This window comes from Amblyomma mixtum, chromosome 4, assembly GCF_055824585.1.
Source record: "Amblyomma mixtum isolate Tamu chromosome 4, ASM5582458v1, whole genome shotgun sequence".
NCBI classification, from domain to species: Eukaryota; Metazoa; Arthropoda; class Arachnida; order Ixodida; family Ixodidae; genus Amblyomma; species Amblyomma mixtum.
This window is the reverse complement of record NC_143015.1, coordinates 10,411,603-10,430,336: the sequence shown is the minus strand read 5'-3', so window position 1 is coordinate 10,430,336 and position 18,734 is coordinate 10,411,603. Positions and strand designations below refer to the sequence as shown.

The 18,734-nt window shown below is 48.0% G+C and overlaps 1 protein-coding gene across 1 annotated transcript in view; it reads right to left on the bottom strand.

Annotated features, from left to right (window-relative positions):
* Positions 1-219: 219 nt before the first annotated feature.
* Positions 220-18,734, bottom strand: part of LOC149345673 (4-vinylphenol methyltransferase 1-like) — a 33,799-nt gene continuing 15,284 nt past the window's right edge. The window contains exons 3-4 of the mRNA XM_089585271.1: positions 9,189-9,348; positions 220-389 (exon numbers count right to left, since the gene is read on the bottom strand). Of these exons, the coding sequence (XP_089441397.1) occupies positions 220-389; positions 9,189-9,348 (330 nt within the window). The remainder of the gene's footprint in view (positions 390-9,188; positions 9,349-18,734) is intronic.

The window sequence follows — 18,734 nt, the reverse complement described above, 5'->3', positions numbered from 1 at the left end:
CTACATACGGGGGGGGGGGGGGGGGATACAAGTGTCCGACGGTCATACATATGAAAAGGCAAAAAAAAGAACAAGAAGAGAGAAAAAAAGAATAAAAACTAGAAAGAAAGCTAGACAAAGCAAAACAGTAACAAATTATGAAGTCAATCAAAGACAATGTGCCATAATAAGTTTATTATTTCTCGCGACGTAATGTGCGATCAGAAAATCATGCTCTGCTTATTTGGCGGGTTTGCAGGCATGAATGACAAGAAAGTCTCTTTCGTCGATGGACTCCCCGGACTTGCGTTTCTTGAAGTCTCCAATGACGTCCTCCGTAAACTGCCTCAACTCGGCCTTTTCAGCATCATTTAACTGCTCGTACACAGGGTTGAGAAAGGTGAAGAAATCTGGAAAGAAGAACACGTGAAATTAGGTTTCGCAGCGGCCTACTATCGTCGTTTGCTCACCTCGTGGTTAAGCCCGATAAATCAAGCGTTATCAAATGTAACTTTTATGTTACAGCTTTCAGAATTAAAATGGAAAGAGCATAAGCATGCTACATGAACGAGTTTGGAATGTTTTGTACCTACCACCCGCAGAAATTACGGCTGTGAAATGTGGCGCTACACTCTCCCGTATGTATTAAATAAGTAATTCGAATCGATGTACAGCTGAACAATGCCAACTCTGTCATGTCTTGGAGATTTCTTGCAACGTTTTTCTCTCATGCTGTTTTGTTGACATATTCATGTGTACCACTACCAAGCCTCTGTAGGATCCGTCGACCTCGTCAAGCCTCCTCACCGTCTTTTTGCCGGCGCACCCAACACTTTCACGGGGAGGTTAAATAAACAATATGCAATTCAATTCATTTCAGCTCAAGTCAAATACTACTCACAGCTACACCACACAGTCTAAGGAAGGACATGAAGCCAAAACAGAGGCAACCTTTCGCACTCAAATTCCACTGCTGGGTTTACTAGGTGTGTTGCGATTTCTCACGCAGTGCCATTCGGCGAATATATATTATCGCGCGGAAAAGCCTGCCTGACATGATCTTCCAAGGCCGCATGCTTACTTTTTAATGAGCTTTACTTTTATCATTTCGTTATTTGTGCTTACATCACTTCTGTAGCCTATAAATTTCTGATATGGTAATACTTGCTTGTCCAGATTTCATTACCCCTTCAGCCTTGCTAGGTACTAGGCACGAACATAGGTCGCACATTGCCTTCATCGCCATCATCATCATCCTGACTACGCCCACTGCAGGGCAAAGGCCTCTCCCATGTCTCTCCACTCAACACTGTCACGTGCCAGCTGCGGCCACCCTATCGCCGCAAACTATGAGAGCCTAATAAGCATCCCCGAAAAGTGGCATAGGAAAGTCGAAAACCGGAAAGTTAAGATAAGATGTAGGCCTTCAGTCCTTTTAGAAAAATGGCGGCGAGTCGATAAATTTGATTATCCCTATTCGGAGACTCATCATACAAGAGGCAGACTACACTGGAGAAAGTATAATCGACTAAGAAGATTTTTATAACAAAATGATTACCGAATTGCCCACTTCCTCCTCCTTCTGTTATTTTAAGCCGCTTTATTTTACCCCGTTTAAACAAAACAGAGCATTCCTTAATGAGCACCAGTTAAAGAAGGAGGCACATATTAAAGAACTCCGCGTTCCTGCTTTTGAGACACACATACCCTGGATGAAAGAGAACGCATCATCCACATTTCATCGAAGACAGCACAGTAAGCCACGAGCAAAAAGCGCATTTTTTCCTTTGTTTTAAATAGCCTTCCACTGGACTAAGAGTGCCCGTGATAAATTTGAAATTTAGTGCAGAAGTAAGTTCTTGTGTGAAAACTGACTGTTCCCAGTCCTGAGCCGCGCAGCTCTCATCACCATCATCAGTTCAGCTACGTCCACTGCTGAACAAAGGCCTCTCGCATCGACCTCCAGTTAACCCTGTCCTGCACCAGCTAGAGCCGCGGTGTTGCAGAAAACTTTCTGTTATCGTCTGCGAACTTGACTCTGACGTCTCTTGCCATCATGGCTCCTCTTGTCTGGTGCAGACCTATCTGTGGGCAATAGCCGAACTGACATCTGGCTCGCTTGTTTTGAGATCAGTATCGGGACGTTCAATGCGTGAAGCACTAGTGGGTCATGGCGGCAGCAACAGACCGTCGAGTGAGCTTGCTCAGGACGAACCTACGGGCTAGTCGGTTACACATCTCAAAATTTCCGAGCGCACGAGAACGAAACGAAGACGGACAGAAAGGACACACACCACAAAGCGCCGTACTTCAACTGATTTATTTGCATGCGACGCGCCCACGGTTATACAATGCATCATTGGTACTCGCGGAAAAAGTACAAACATCAAAACAAACATCGCGGTGATATACCTGGCTACTCCTTGATAGCGGTGATGGCCGTCGTGCGATGAACCAGGCCACGTCATAAACAAAAAACAAAACAAACAGTATTCATAGCGAGTAAGCACGTGTAAGGGCAACTTTTGCAACAGCCAACAACTTTTGCAACTTTTGTAAAGTCGAGTGAGGCCGCGCCAACAGTGGAGAGGAGGAAAGAGCGAGCGAAGAAAAAAACGCTTGGTCGATAGGAAGCGGAGGCTGCCAAACGTTGCTATCGGTCTCTCCCAGCCAAAAGGCTCTCAGGGTCTACTTCATTCACGTGACCGCTCTGAAAGCGCCTGGCCTATTCTGTTGGGCAGTGCTTCCTCCGACACAGATTCAGAGTTCTACCGATCTGAGCGCTCTCGGTCAGAGGTCGGCCAGTCCAAGACAACATTAGTGAGCGTGACGTGACACGACGTGACACGATCGAACTGGAAGTGATCTGACAGCGTGTCATCGTGACTCGTGAGTGGCGTGTTGTCGACATGACGCTAAGCAAGCGCTGAGTCGTGCTAAGCGATGTTCAGGAGATCGTTGTGCTATCGAAAACCAGGCTGGGCATTGCCTAGGCGTCCCCAAAGTTTAAAGGGTTTCCGAATAAATTAACCTTGCGTGTGTGCGGGCCTCGCGCTTAGGTTTAGCCCTATCAAGACGGCGTTTGCAATTTCTCCACCGGGTTTTATTTTAGACAGAGGACACTCCATGTGTCGATCGATCTGTACGAACAGGCCTGGGGTGCGGCCTGATCTCGGTGCATAGAACCGACAGCGCACTTCCTCACCAGAGCAGGATTTGACCACCCTGGTGTAGTACTTGGCCGCAACCTTCTATGAACAACCCAGTTAACCCTCGGCCCTCAGTCCCCAATGGCTGCGGAGCAGCTGGCCGGGATCAGACCTGTAACGCAGCGGAGGGTGCTAAGAATCATTGGCTCCGGACAGGCGGCCATTGGAAACTGAACCTAGCAACGTTTAACGTAAGAACCTTATCCAGTGAGGCTAGCTTAGCAGTGCTATTGGAGGAATTAGCCGGTATTAATTGGGATGTCATAGGGCTTAGTGAGGTTAGGAGGACAGATGAGGCGTATACAGTACTAAAGGGCGGGCACGTACTGTGCTATCGTGGATTAGCAGATAGACGAGAACTAGGCGTGGGAATCCTCATCAATCAGGATATAGCTGGCAACATACAGGAGTTTTATAGCATTAACGAGAGGGTGGCAGCTATCGTAATTAGGCTTAATAAGAGGTATAAGCTGAAGGTGGTTCAGGCCTACGCGCATACATCAAGCCGCGATGAGTCAGATCGTTTAAAGCTTCACTGAAGACGTGGAATCGGCAATGACCAAAGTAAAATCACAGTACGCTGTACTGATTGACGACTTCAATGCGAAGGAAGGCGAGAGACAGACTGGAGACCAGGCGGCAGGTGTCTATGGCATAGGTTTTAGGAATAGGTTTTAGGAATAGGTTTTAGGAATAGCAGGCGAGAGTTATTAGTAGAGTTCGCAGATAGAAGACATTTGCGGATCATGAATACTTTCTTCCGCAAACAAACAAGTACGAAGTGGACGTAGAAGAGCCCCAATGGTGAGACTGAAAATGAAATAGACTTCATAATGTGGCTCAGCCTGGCATCGTAGAGGATGTGGAGGTCCTCGGAAAGGTCCGTTGTAGCGACCACAGAATGGTAAGGTCTCGTATTAGCTTAGATTTGAAAAGGGAGCTCAGGAAATTAGTGAAGCGGAAGTCTATTAACGAGTTAGCATTAAGAGGGAAAGTAGAGGAATTCAGGGTTTTGCTGCAGAACAGATTTTCCGCTTTAACTGAAGATGACGACCGTAAGGTTGAAACAATGAACAATCGTCTCACAGATATCATAACGGAGTGCGCCGTAGATGTAGGCGGTAGGATGGTTCGACAGGATACCGGGAAGCTATCTCAGGAGACTAAGGATCTGACAAAAAAACGGCAAAGCATAAGGACGTCTAACTCCATAAATAGAATAGAGCTAGTAGAGCTGTCGAAGTTAATAAATAAGCGCAAGGTAGCCGACATCAGGAAGTTTAACATGGAGAAAATCGAGCATGCTCTAAAGAGCGGAGGTAGTCTAAAAGTAGCGAAGAGAAAACTAAGCATAGGTAAAAACGAGATGCATGCCATAAGAGACAAAGACATGGATAAGATAGTTAAAGTTGCCGAAGTATTTTACACAAATCTCTGCAGCAGCGATTGCAATCAGAATGTTACCGAGAGAGGCAGTGGAACACAGCAATGGGACATCCCGCCAGTAACTAAGAAGGAAGTAAAGAAAGCCTTGGGAGCAATGCAGAGAGGGAAAGCAGCTGGTGAGGATCAGAAAACAGCAGATTTGTTGAAGGATGCAGGCCCACCTTTCTGTACTTCTAGATGGAGGAGAGATTGTGCTCGAAAAACTAGCCACCCTGTATACGCAATGCCTTTTGACCTCGAGCGTACCTAGAGCTTGGAAAAACGCTAACATTATTTTAATTCATAAGAAAGGAGTCCCCAAGGACTTAAGAATTACAGACCGATCAGCTTACTGTATTTACTAAGGTAATCGCTAATAGGGTCAGGACAACCTTAGACTTCAATCAACCAAATGACCAGGCAGGCTTTCGTAAAGGATACTCGACAATGGACCATATTCACGCAATCAATCAGGTGATAGAGAAATGCGCAGAATATAACCAGCCCCTATACCGGGTGTTTTTTTTAGAAGGTCCAAAATTATTAAGGAAAGGCAAATTCTTTGAGATTGATTTTAACCCTGAGGCTATACTGAGGGCTACGGCGGACGCCAGGTAAGAGGCAGACTACTTTAATTAGTTCGCTGATTAACTGAATACGTTAATTAACTATTATAATTTCTATTTTAGGGATTATGTTGTATTAGCAGAACTGGAGATCGTCTTCCAATCAATCCAGCCAAGAAAAAAAATTTTCATGAAATTTTTTTTTTCGCGCGTTACGAAGCGAGAAAAAGTCACCCTGGTAGGAAGCTTCACACTGCAGCACAGCGTCTGTGAGCACCTGTGACGTAGTTCGCTCCGCCCTGCGCTTTGTGTCAATGCGTTTTTGTTCCAACGCGGCATTCCGTGAGGCCGCGGAGCGAAGCGAAACAAGCAGCGATAGCGCAGGCCGCCCGTCCGGGCTTCAGGTGATATCAGCCGTGTGACGCAAAGCGCAGGGCGCAACGAACTACGTCAGAGACGCTCACCGCCGCTGAGTTACGGTGTGAAGTTGCCTACCAGGGTGACTTTTTCGCGCCTCGTAACGTGCGTGAAAAATTTTTGATTAAAGTAGTTCTTTCTCGGTTGGACTGTTTGGAGGACGATCTCCAATTCTGCGAATACAACATAACCCTTAACATAAAAAATTAGAAAATTTATTAACATATTTAGTTAATGAGCGAACTAATTAAAGCAGTTTTCTTCTTGCCTGGCGCCCGCCGTAGCCTCCAGTACAGCCCCAGTGCTAAAATAAATATAAAGCAATTCACCTTTCTTTAAAAAATTTTGGACAAAAAAAAACCCTCTGTATATAGCGTTCATTGATTACGAGAAAGCATTCGACTCAGTAGAAACCTCAGCAGTCATGCAGGCATTGCGGAATCAGGGTGTAGAAGAGTGCTGTGTCAAAATATTGGAAGATATTTATAACGATTGCACAGCTACCATAGTTCTCCATAAAGTCAGCAATAAAATTCCAATAAGGAAAGGTGTCAGGCAGGTAGACACGATCTCGCCTATGCTGTTCACTGCCTGTTTGCAGGAGTTATTCCGGGGCCTGAAAGGGGAACAGTTGGGGATAAGAATTAATGGAGAATACCTAATTTGCGATTCGCTGATGACATTGCCTTGCTAAGTCACTTAGGACATGAACTGCAAAGCATGATCAATGAATTGGACAGGCAGAGCAGAACGGTGGGACTAAAAATTAACATGCAGAAAACCAAAGTAATGTTCAACAGCCTAGCCAGGTGCTGGAAGTAGTAAGAGAATATGTCTATTTAGGGCAGGTAGTGACAGCTGATCCAGATCATGAGAGGGAAATAACTAGAAGAATAAGAATGGGGTGGAGCGCATATCGCAGGTTATCTCAGATCATGAATGGCAGTTTACCAATATTCCTCAAGAGAAAAGTATATAACAGGTGTATCTTACCGGTATTCACCTATGGGGCAGAAACGTGGAGGCTAACAAAGAGGGATCAGCTTAAGTTATAGACAACGCAGCGAGCTATGGAAAGAAAAATGATAGGTGTAACGTTAAGAGATCGGAAGTGGGCGGAGTGGGTGAGAGAACAAACGCGCGTTAATGATATCCTAGTTGAAATCAAGAGGAAGAAGTGGGCTTGGGCAGGGCATGTAATGCGAAGGCTAGATAACCGCTGGTCTAAGGGTAACGGAGTGGATTCCAAGAGAAGGCAAACGTAGCAGGGGGCGGCAGAAAATTAGGTGGGCGGATGAGATTAAGAAAGTTTGTGGGGATACGCAGTGGCCGCAGTTGGCAAAGAAGGACAGGGTTAACTGGTTAGACATGGGAGAGGCCTTTGCCCTGCAGTGGGCGTAGTCAGGCTGATGATGATGATGATGATGTGTCATGAAATCACTTCATGCTCACGCATGCACCGATAGCCCCAAAATTTTAAACGCGGCAGCATTAAAGGCCTCGTGCCGCGGAAACACCGGTGTCGGCGTTGCTGTCGGCATGACGGAAAAATTAGGGGTAACTGACAGGGTCTTAACGCCACATCACGCAATTAAAGTATCTGCGTTGAAAAGTAAATTGGGGTGAATTAGGAGTAATTTCAACCTAGGTCCCTTGGATGCTAGACGAGCACGCTACCGATAGGCCACAAAAGCTTTTTTTTCTTTATTGTCTGTTGTGACAAGTACAGAAACAGCCCAGCCGTGTAGGTTGGTTTAACGTCAAAACTTTTAGGCTTTCATTTTAACAAGCACATCCATCACTTCAATGACTTCATCACGGACACCTTGGTTCCTGACGACGTTAGGCAGCTTACATGCATTGTCAACAAAATAACTGCACACCGGGCGGACGTCAGGATCACAAATTCTTACTGCCATTCCGCCAGATCGCATGCAGGGCAAGAACATATCATATGGAATCAACTTTTTGTTAACTGCGAGAAACGGAATACCTCTGGGTGTAGGAGGGTTTTAACTCTCACTGGGGCCGTGATTTTCTTAACCCGTTTTAGGACATCTGATGTATAACTTGGCCTCTGCTGTACACATTGGTTCTGAAAACACGATGTCTACTATACCTGAATTAAACTGTTAACGTTTCACACTGGTGTGGTACTCCATTGAAAATCGCGCTGTCAGAAAGCTGCAGGCACCAGCTACTTCCCTCAAGTACCCCCTAACACCCTGTCTGAGAAGCGCTCGTTGGTTTAAGGAGCATAGAGGTGGACCTACTGAATGCGTTGCGGTCTGTGACTTTGTGTGGTTCCCAAGGACACGTACCGACGCATGCGTAGTTAATTATCAGCACGCTAATTTGTCATTAGGTGATTAAATCAAATTAATTTCATTTCTCAGATGGTTCGCTGTACTTGAACGGTTTGATGCGTGTGTATATCTGATGTATTGATGTGTAAGGTGTGATTCGGGCATCACTAATCGGAGAAGAGAGAGAGGTATGAACCCGCCGCAGGGCCGCCGAGCGTTCCGTCACATGGTGGTGCGATACTGCTTTCACATTCGGTCACGTCTTTCTGGCGGAAAGTTTCCATCCGTCGCGGTGCCCGCCGAGGGGCGTTGCAATCCCGTTCGTCTGCGGAAAAAGCCGACGTCCCCTCAGCTCCCGATAGCGGCTGCTTGTTAGTGGCGGCGGGCCAGTTATAGGGGCTGCCGATTAGCGGCGGTCCGATTAGCGGTCCGATTATTGGCAGCGGCCCGGATAACGCTATCGCTTTCTACTTTTAAAAGCGAAGCTTAAAGGGCAACTGAAGCGGTTTTAGAATTCGACGAGTTTAAGGTTGTCAAATGTGCAAAATGTGCAGGCAAAGCCGGCGAAATCGTTTGGCTCCAGCGTTTGAAATGGTGGAGTAATCGCCGAATAAAGTTGTCATCGGCGTTCAGCTTCCCTGAAGTGCACAGAGACGGGAAGAGGCCCCGATAATGACGTCGCGTATGACGGCACTGCGTTTCCAGCGAAGAAACGGTTATTCCATGGAAGAAAACCGACGCCATCGAAGGTAAAGCTCACAATGCATTGTTGAGCGCCATCTGACGACACACAGCAGCATGCAGGCGCAGGCAGCGGACATCTGAAATTTCGGCAACAATGACGTCACTGGCGAGTTTCTCCCACTCCTCCGACGTAGTGAGGAGAACCCTGAACATCGTCGCGGTTTTAATTGACGATTATGTCACCATTTCAAACGCTAGTGCAAAAGTGCTTTGAAAATTATCTAGAAGCTTGATAGATTCGAATTCTTGAATAACCTCAAATTCTCAAAAAACCGTTTCAGCTTCCCTTTAAGCGTTCTCCAAAATTTTATGTGATGACAATACACAGGATCCATACATAGATACCGCCTACTGCCTAGATAGGTTCATGATTCTTTGTAGCTATAGGCGCTTGTATGCGGTGCAGGCAAATATCTTCCACCTGCTTTTCCTTTTACTTGTGTGCAATAATGCGGCCCCGATCGCTGCGGCTTTAGTTCTCTGACTGTGCAGCACTGATCTTCCCGGTAAAACAACTCCTTTAATGGATTTTCCAAACTCACCTAAAGCCCTTTTCTTGTCCAGTCCCATTTTCGCGACAGTGTGCATCACTTCGCAAGCAAGCGGTGTCAAGTTCGTAGCACGCACGAGATCGACCAGGTGAGATCGCAAAGAGCCGATGTCCTTCAGTACTCTGGTCTCAGGAAGCACTCGCTTCAAAACCTGTTGGACAGAAAGTAAAAATCGACATATTAAGTCATGTACACGCATCACAACTTTGGTAGAGAAATCGTGTTTACCCCAGGGATGTCAGTTTCGCGCACATTGATTCTGACTTTTGAAATGGTCCTGAGCTTATAAATGCATCTTCATTACCAGGGATTCGGTACAGCGTCGAGCCAGTGCCGCTAGGCCTAGCTCTATTTTTTGAATGCTCAAAGCCATGCGCGACATGGTGGCAATCGATGTAAGTAGAACTGGTTGTCCCCAATTTCCGGTAATGTTAATGATGGAAAGAGGAGGAGGAAATAAGCTTTATTTGAGGGCAACACTAAGGCCCCCCACTGAAGAAGAGCGCTTGCTTCGCCATGGCCCGCTAATGATTTGCCGAGTCCGAGTGAAGCTGAGCACTCCAGGAACAAAGGGGGGGGGGGGGGGGGTGCTCAGCGAAATAATGAAGGGTGGCATTTGCAAACGACACGGGTTCCTCTTGCCGAGAGCTAGTGAGTTCCACGTGCGAGCACCTCATCAATAACGCCAGTACCAAAATGCTGCATGTACTTGGAAGCATTCTAGTCAAAGCAAACTGGCATTTCAGGCATAAAAACTGGCTGAGTAGCAAAATAAAGCTACTCCTTTTAAAAAACTCCTGATGCTTCACTTTCGATGGTTGTGCTTGCAGGGCGGCTCCGCGGGAATTTCTATTTGCGCAATTTCATGACGCCATGCGATGATGCACTTATTATAATGGCTGCTTATTTCGCACTTAGATGAAATGTTTAGATAATAATGTGGCATGGTGTGTTCACTATGGAATGTTACGGACTATTGAGTTTCTCAAGCAGTCGGTCACAAATCTTGGGAAAACACTTCAAGAAGTTGGTGAGACAGAATGCAGGCTGAGACCAGTAAAGTGGCTCCCCTCCTCCTCCCTGCACTTGTGTCGCAACGTGTATACTCCACGTCATAAGTTTCTTGCAGCACTATGGAAGCTAGCGACCGCTTCAGACAATCAGGAGAGCAACGTGTTCATCGTCGCCTCGTCGTCTGCGTGTCGTCTGCTGGCAGCGTACCCAAATAAAGTTAGAAAAGACTGAATGGACGGTGCCTGCGTACCATAAACGCATGTAGGCTTTCGCACGCTAAGTGCAAGCATTTTGCAGGATGCTGCGTGCGCGACTTGTCACAGTCGCTAATTCAGTTCAGCCTATGCAAACAAAGCGCTATGCTATCGTCGCAGCCGAACACGCCTCGTGTTGAACTGCAACACACTCTCGCGCTATGCATCTTGTGCAGTGGCCAGCGAAGCTGATCTGTTGGCGCCGCCGCAGGTTCGAATCCCAGACGCGGCGATATTTATTTTATTCGTTTATTCAAGGTCGAGGTCAAGGCTTCAGGGACGGCGCGGCTTTTTCAGCGTTGGTCGTAAAGTAGAGATTTCGCTCTAAAAATAGAATGAGGAGCGTCAAAACCAAAGGTTTCGTAACAAAGAAAAGGAACGTCCAGACTATTAATAAAACGTCTGCCTTCCGCACCATTATTGAACGCACTTAGTGTTGATAAAAGGGAAAATTTTCACTCACAACACTGTTTTCAGTGCAAAAGCACAAATCCGAAGGCTCAGAGCCTAGAAAAATCGTCTCTTGCCGATATGTGTCCGGATGGTCACAGCCTAGCAAAAAGAAATCACATCAATACCCGCGACTGGGAGCCGAACCCGCGGCGGAGCGAACAGATCGGCTTCAAAGGCCGCTGTGCGAGACCGCTTGGATATCGCTGCTTTTTTTTTTTCTTTTTTCAAAATGGTGTTTATTACAATTATGCGGTGTCTTATATACGAGGGGCGTTCAATAAAGATTTCCCCTGACTCACTTCTATTTGTTGCAGGATGCTGAAACTGCGCATGTGTAATGACATAAGTCACTTAAGGTCATGCGCCAATGTGCAGCTCTGAGCTAATAACGGTCTCTTTTTTACAGATGCTGAAGTGGTGTGAGGTGTGATAATGGATGCCGTGGAATACAGAGCAGTCATCAAGTTCCTGTACTTGAAAGGCCGCACCCCAAGGGAGACGTTCGATGAGATAAAAGAGGTTTATGGGGAGGATTCCCCATCATATGATGTAGTGAAGAACTGGCATCGTCAATTCAAATGTGGTAGGACTTCGGTGGAAACGGCTCCGATTGCTGGGCGATCCGACTCCGCTATCGATGAACACACCATCCAGCAAGTGGATGCCGCCATTTTGGAAAATCTCCGCGTAACCGTTCGAGATCTAGCCCAAAATGTCAAGATTAGTGTGGGATCGGTGTAAAAAATCATTCAGGACCATCTTCATATGCGCAAGGTATCCGCTCGCTGGGTTCCCCGGCTGCTCACTCCTTTCCAAAAGCAGGAACGAGTCGAATGCTCCAAGGCTCTTTTGACCATGTGCCATGGAAACAAGGAGGACTTTTTCAACAGATTGATTAGACAGGATGAAAGCTGGGTCCATCACTATGATCCTGAGACTAAAGTCCAGTCGATGCAATGGAAGCACTTGGACTCACCGCCTCCAAAGAAGGCACGCGCCCAGCCCTCGGCAGGCAAGGTCATGCTCACAGTCTTTTGGGACCAGCACGGAGTAGTCTTGATGGATTTCCTAGCAAAGGGTGCCACGATTACTGGGGCACAATATGCTTCACTGCTGCGGAAATTGCGGGAGGCCATCAAGAGCAAGAGACGTGGCATGCTCACGAAAGGTGTCCGCCTTCTGCAAGACAATGCCCCAGTTCACAACTCACATGTGGCTGAGATGGAAGCACGCTGCTGTGGCATTGAAATTCTACCGCATCCCCCCTATTCACCCGACCTAGCATCATCGGACTTCCACCTCTTTCCAACAATGAAGTCATATTTGAAGGGAAAGCATTTTCCAAACGATGAGACTCCGATTTCTGAAGTCACAACATGGCTTTTGGAGCAACCTGTCGACTTCTACAAGCGAGGCGTTTACAGTTGCATAAAAAGATGGTAGAAGTGTGTGTCCCTGGGTGGTGCCTATGTAGAGAAAGACTAATAAATCTGCAAAGTTTCGTTGCTCTCCGCCCACAGGAAGTGGGTCAGGGGAAATCTTTATTGAACGACCCTCGTACATGAGCTATCTACAAACATTAAGAAAACAGTGGCACATCAACACACCTAAGCAATGAAATACGAGAAAAGAGGAAACGCAGAGAACATATAGCTAATACATAATACAACGCATCTAAGCAATAAATAACTAAAAATAAAGCAATGAACAGCGCAGCACAAAGAGCTAGTGCCACTCCGGTTCAAACTCGGTCTGGGCATACAATTCTTTTAGAGATATTAGTAGAGTTCGCAGATAGAAATAATTTGCGGATCATGAATACCTTCGTCCGCAAACGAGCAAACAGGAAGTGGACGGGGAAAAGCCCCAATGGTCAGAGTAAAAATGAAATAGACTTCATTCTGTGCGCTCACCCTGGCATCGTAGAGGATGTGGAGGTCCTCGGTAAGGTTCGTTGTGGCGACCACAGAATGGTAAGATCTCGTATTAGCTTAGATTTGAAAAGGCAATGGAGCAAACGAGTCAATCTGAAGGCGATTAGTGAGCTAGGGAAAATAGAGGAATTCAGGATTTCGCTCCAGAACAGATGTTCTGCTTTAACTGAAGAGGACGACCGTAATGTTGAAACAATGAACGTTAATTTTACAGCTATTGTTACAGAGTGCGCCGCAGAAGTAGGTGGTAGGATGGTTCGACATGATACCGGCAAGCTATCTCAGGAGACTAAAAATCTGATTAAGAAACGCCAAAGCATGAGGACGTCTAACTCCACAGACAGAATAGAACTAGCAGATCTATCGAAGTTAATAAATAAGCGCAAGGTAGCGAACATCAAGAAATTTAACATGAAGAAAACCGAGCATGCTCTAAAGAACAGAGGTAGCCTAAAAAGAGTGAAGAGAACACTAGGTATAGATAAAACCAGATGTATGCGCTAAGAGACAAAGAGGGCAATATCATTAGCAATTTGGATCAGATAGTTAAAGTAGCCGAAGAGTTTTACACAAACCTATACAGTAGCGAATGTAATCAGAACGTTACTGAGGGAGGCAGTGGAGCACAGCAATGGGACATCCCGCCAGTAACAAAGCAGGGAGTAAAGAAAGCCTTAGGAGCAATGCAAAGGGGGAAAGCAGCTGGTGAGGATCAGATAGCAGCAGATTTGTTTTAGGACGGAGGGAAAATTGTGCTAGAACAACTAGCCACCCTGTATACGCAATGTTTTGTGATCTCGAGCGTACCAGGAGCCTGGAAGAATGCTAACATTATCTTAATTCATGAGAAAGGAGACGTCAAGGACTTGAAGAATTACAGAGCGATTAGCTTACTGTCAGTTGCCTACAAGGTATTTACTACCGTAATCACCAATAGAGTCAGGACAACCCTAGGCATCGATCAACAAAATGGCCAGTCAGGCTTTGGTAAAAGATACTCGACACTAGACCATATTCACGCTATCAATCAGGTGGTAGAGAAATGCGCAGAATATATATAGCCTTCATTGACTACGAGAAAGTATTTGACCCAGTGGAAACCTCAGCTGTCATGCAAGCATTGCGGAATCAGGGTGTAGAAGAGTGTTATGAGAAAATATTTGAAGATATTTATAACGATTGCACAGCTACCGTAGTCCTCCGTAAAGACAGCAATAAAATTACAATAAGGATAGGTGTCAGGCAGGAAGACACGATCTCGCCTATGCTATTCACCGCCTGTTTACAGGAGGTATTCCGGGGCCTGAAATGGGAACAGTTGGGGATAAGAGGTAATGGAGAATACCTAAGTAATTTGCGATTCGCTGATGACATTCCCTTGCTAAGTCACTCAGGACATGGACTGCAAAGAATGATCAATGAGATACACAGGCAGAGAAGAACGGTGTGGTTAAAAATTAACATGCAGAAAACCAAAGTAATGTTCAACAGTCTAGCAAGAGAACAGCAGTTCGCAATTGGTAGCTAGGTGCTGAAAGTAGTAAGAGAATATGTCTACTCAGGGCAGGTAGTGACCGCTGATCTAGATCATGAGAGGGAAATAACTAGGAAAATAAGAATGGGGAGGAGCGCATATGGCAGGTTCTCTCAGATCTTGAATGGCAGTTTGTCAATATCCCTCAAGAGAAAAGTCTACAAAAGCTGTATCTTACTGGTACTCACCTATGGGGCAGAAACGTGGAGGCTAACAAAGAGGGTTCAACTTAAGGACAATGCAGCGAGCTATGGAAAAAAGAAATATAGGTGTAACGTTAAGAGACCGGAAGCGGGCGGAGTGGGTGAGGGAACAAACGCGGGTGAATGACATCCTAGTCAAAATCAAGAGGAAGAAATGGGCTTGGGCAGGGCATGTAATGCGAAGGCAAGATAAGCGGTGGTCCTTAAGGGTAACGGAATGGATTACAAGAGAAAGCAAGCGTAGCAGGGGGCGGCAGAAAGTTAGGTGGGCGAATGAGATGAACAAGTTAGCGGGGATTAGAGGTATGACCTTTAAGGATATGGGTACGGCATAAGGCATCTCTAACATCCTGGGCACAATAAGGAGGGTCAGCAAGGTCCGCATGCAGAAAAACGCAGTTTAAAACCATCTAACCAGCACGTAGATGGGGCAGAACTGTGCGATAAGTTATATTACTGGCGGCAGACGCCGCAACAGTACCTCGGCCTGGAGCCGATTTATCCATTTAAGCGGAGAACATAAACAACGCAACCTTTCTTCTTCTTCTTCTTCTTCTTCTTCACCTCTTTATAATGGCACATACCCACGTGGGGGGATTGGCCAAGGTATACCTTTCGGAACTCCGTCTTCATCTTTCTCCCTAGGCTATCGCCGCAGCCGAAGACGCCTCATGTTAAACTTCATCACACCACACACTCGCGCTGTGCATTGGGGAGCGTCGTCTTCATGAACTTCCTGCTGCTCCGTCCGGCGGCACTGCCGGCTCATCGTCGTCTTCTGCGTAGCGCAAATCTGTGTTTTCGCACTGATTCGAATATAGTAAACATTCTCTGCGGATTTTATACCCCGCAATCAGAACTAAGGAATCTGTGTGTAAGGAATCTGCATGGTTACGAATTGCTCGAGGGCGACACATGGCGTACGACACGACGAAGCATTGAAGTGTTGTATTTGCTATCGCGGTGCGGGTTTTGCTTAAACGGGCACTGAGAGCAACTGCATCCTATTGTTGGCTCTGTAAAGATTTTAAAGCGAAACCTGTACTGGCCTATCAGATGGTGGTGGTGAAAGCATTTATTGCAAGGTTTGCAGAGGGGATGGAGCGGGGTTTGCCCCCCCCCCCCCCCCTCCCTTTATGTGGTACGAAGCAACCCTTAGGGGGCTGCCCTTAAAGGGCAAAGGACAGCGTTTGGTGGGCTATCCACTTAAGGGCGTCCGTAAAAATCCGGCGCTGGTCAGCACCAGCGGAGCTGGCCAGGAGAGTCTCCCAAGTATGAATCCGCCATGGTTGGGGATGGAGGGTGCGTAAAGGTACGGCATGTGAGGAGAACGTGAATAAAGTCTCCTGGTTTGGTCAAATTTTAGGGGAATCCCCCAAGGTGGAGTAGATTTGTAATAAGGGAGTAATTAATCATTACGGGTTTCACGCAGAGTTTACAGGCGAGGAACTGATCAGGTAGCGGGCATGAAGGAGACACGGCAGGGAGCAGTAGGGTCTGGGGTCGGCGCCAATGGGGAGGCTTGGGTTAGGGTTAGGAAGGGAGTCGGCGGTGGGAAACGCACTGGGTATTTTGGTAGTGGCGAAGGATATCTCTGAAGGTAAGCAGACACTCTTGGGAAGGCGGAGGGGGTCCAACTCCAGCCCGGAAAGTGTGATATTGGGCGAGGAAGTGGTCCTCCTCGTTACCCGGGAGGCCTGCATGTGCGGTGGTCCAGATAAAAGTTACGGGGTGGGTGGGGTGCCAGGAGCGTAGGAGACGAGCTGCGGTGCGGGATACGAGACCTTTGGCGAAATTGGATAGGACGGATTTTGAGTCGAAGAGAATTTTGGTGGCAGAGGTAGAGATGAGAACGAGCGCTATGGCCGCTTCCTCTGCAATTTCGGATGAGTCTGTGGTGATGGAGGCTGATGCGAGTAATCGGGCCTGATTGTTAACGATGGCGAGGACAATGCGGGAGCACGACGAGTACGCTGCCACGTCCATGTAGGCTACCCCGAAACTGTCGCCGTACAGCTTATGCAGGGGTTTGGCGCGGACTGTCCTGCGTTCTCCGTCGTGCTCGGGGTGCATGTTCTTAGGGATAGGAAGGATGATGAGATGGGAGCGTAGATCCGGAGGTAGAGGGATCCCCTGAGCAGGATGGCTGATCGGGGCGATGCCTAGCTGACAGAGTTGGGTTCGGCCTGCCGCGGTACCCGTCAGGCGAGTCAGCTGTGCTGTTAGGGTGTCTTCTGCCAGCTCTTCAAACGTGTTGTGGGTACCGAGGTTGAGGAGCCGGGTAGTAGAGGTGCTGGGGGGTAGGCGGTGGGCGACCTTCGTGCTGCTCCTGAGGAGCGCGTTGATGCGGTCCCGCTCTCTCTGCTTTAGGTGGAGGTAAGGGAATTAGTACGCCGTGCGGCTCGTGATGTAAGCTTGGGTGAGGCTGAGAGTGTTCCGTTCTCGCAGACTTGCGCGCCGATTCGCCACGCGCCGAATGACACGGGTGGCTTGCTGGGCTTGGGTCTGGAGAGCTTGGATGGTCTTGCCGTGAGCGCCGTGGGAGTGACGGACGAGGCCCAGGATGCGAATCTGGGAGACTAGGGGAACTGTTCTCTAGCGTGAGTGAGATGGAAGGGTTGGCGGGGTCGTGCGGCTTGGGGCGTTAGAGGAAGAGTTGTGATTTGGAAGGGGAGCAGGCTAGGCCGCGAGGGCGAACGAGTCGATGATGTTGAGGGCCGACTGTAGCTTGTGTTCTATGTCGGTATCACTGCCTCGATGGCCCAGACCATGATGTCGTCAGCACAGATGCTGAAATGTATGCCGAGGACTTGGCCGAGTTAGGGAGGTAGTTGGAGAAGGGTTACGTACCCTGCGGCATCCCCGCGCTCCTAGTGAGACAGCGGGGACCCTGCGGTGTCCCAGGGTGAGTGTGGCTGTGTGTTCGAAAGGAAGTCGCGGACGTAATTGTACACCCGCGGGCCTAATCCTAGGACGTGGAGGCCTTCTAGGACGTCTGCGTAGGTAATGTTGCCGAAAGCGTTTGTTAGCTCGAAGCTGAGGATAGCTCTGGTGTCGTCCGTGGGGAGTCAAGGAAACGGTACTTGAGTTGTAGGAAGTCGTCCTGGGTGAATAAGCCCGGGCGGAAACCGAACATGCACGATGGCATGAGCTTGTTGTTCTCCAGATATCGGCTGAGCCGGGTGTGGAGAACATGTGCTCTATGAGCTTGCCCACACACGACGCAAGGGAGATGGGACGAATGTTGGCTGGAAGAAGTGGTTTGCCGGAGAAAGTCACATTTGACCTTTAAGCAGAGGAGCGGGCGAGGGGGGGAGGGGGGGCTTGTCCACGGCCGGCGCCTCCGCTGCGACCTTCTTACCAGCTGTGGTCACGTGACTAGCCACATGACTCCGTTCGCTCGAAACATGGAGGAAGACTCGAAAAGGAGAAGGCGCCGCTATCGCGTTCGCGCCTGCCATTTGCTAGTTATGGACGAAGCAAGCCGGATGGAGCCGACGTCTTCACGCGCACGGCGGGCCGTGTCTGTTCATCCGGTCAACATTTCCAACCTTGCGAGGGATTTAGCAATTGATAGGAAGCGTAAACGCGCTAAACTGGCAGCCGAAACAGATGTGAAGGGGGAGCTTCGAAAGCAAAGGAACACTGGAACTCTGGAACACTGGACCCCTCATTCGTGCTTTAAGCTACGTGGCGGTAGTGACAGATATGCGCTGCATGCGTTGGCATCGACAACGTTGTGGCAGAAACGCGGGACTGATGCCATAGCCCGTGGGCGTTCATTGCATTCACTGGCGTTGGCGTTTAAAGCGTTTTACACTCCGTTGATTTTGAGAGAAGGATGAGCGCATAACTGGCTCCCTGGATCAGTGGACGCCTCAGTCGCGCTTATAGGTACGTTGCGGTGGTGAGAGAGAGAGATGTGGGCTGCATGCGTTAGCGCTGACAACGTTGTGGCAGACACGTGGCGCTGCAGCAATAGGCCGCAGCATGACTTCACGCTGCTAATGCAAGCGTGACTTCCGCTTGCATAACCAGGGTTAGCCTAGCTAAGCCGCAGCCATTTTATTTTATGGCTCTTTCCGGCAACGTTGACGTTTGTCCGCCAGCAAAAGGCGCATTTATTGTCGAGAAAATTGTATTCA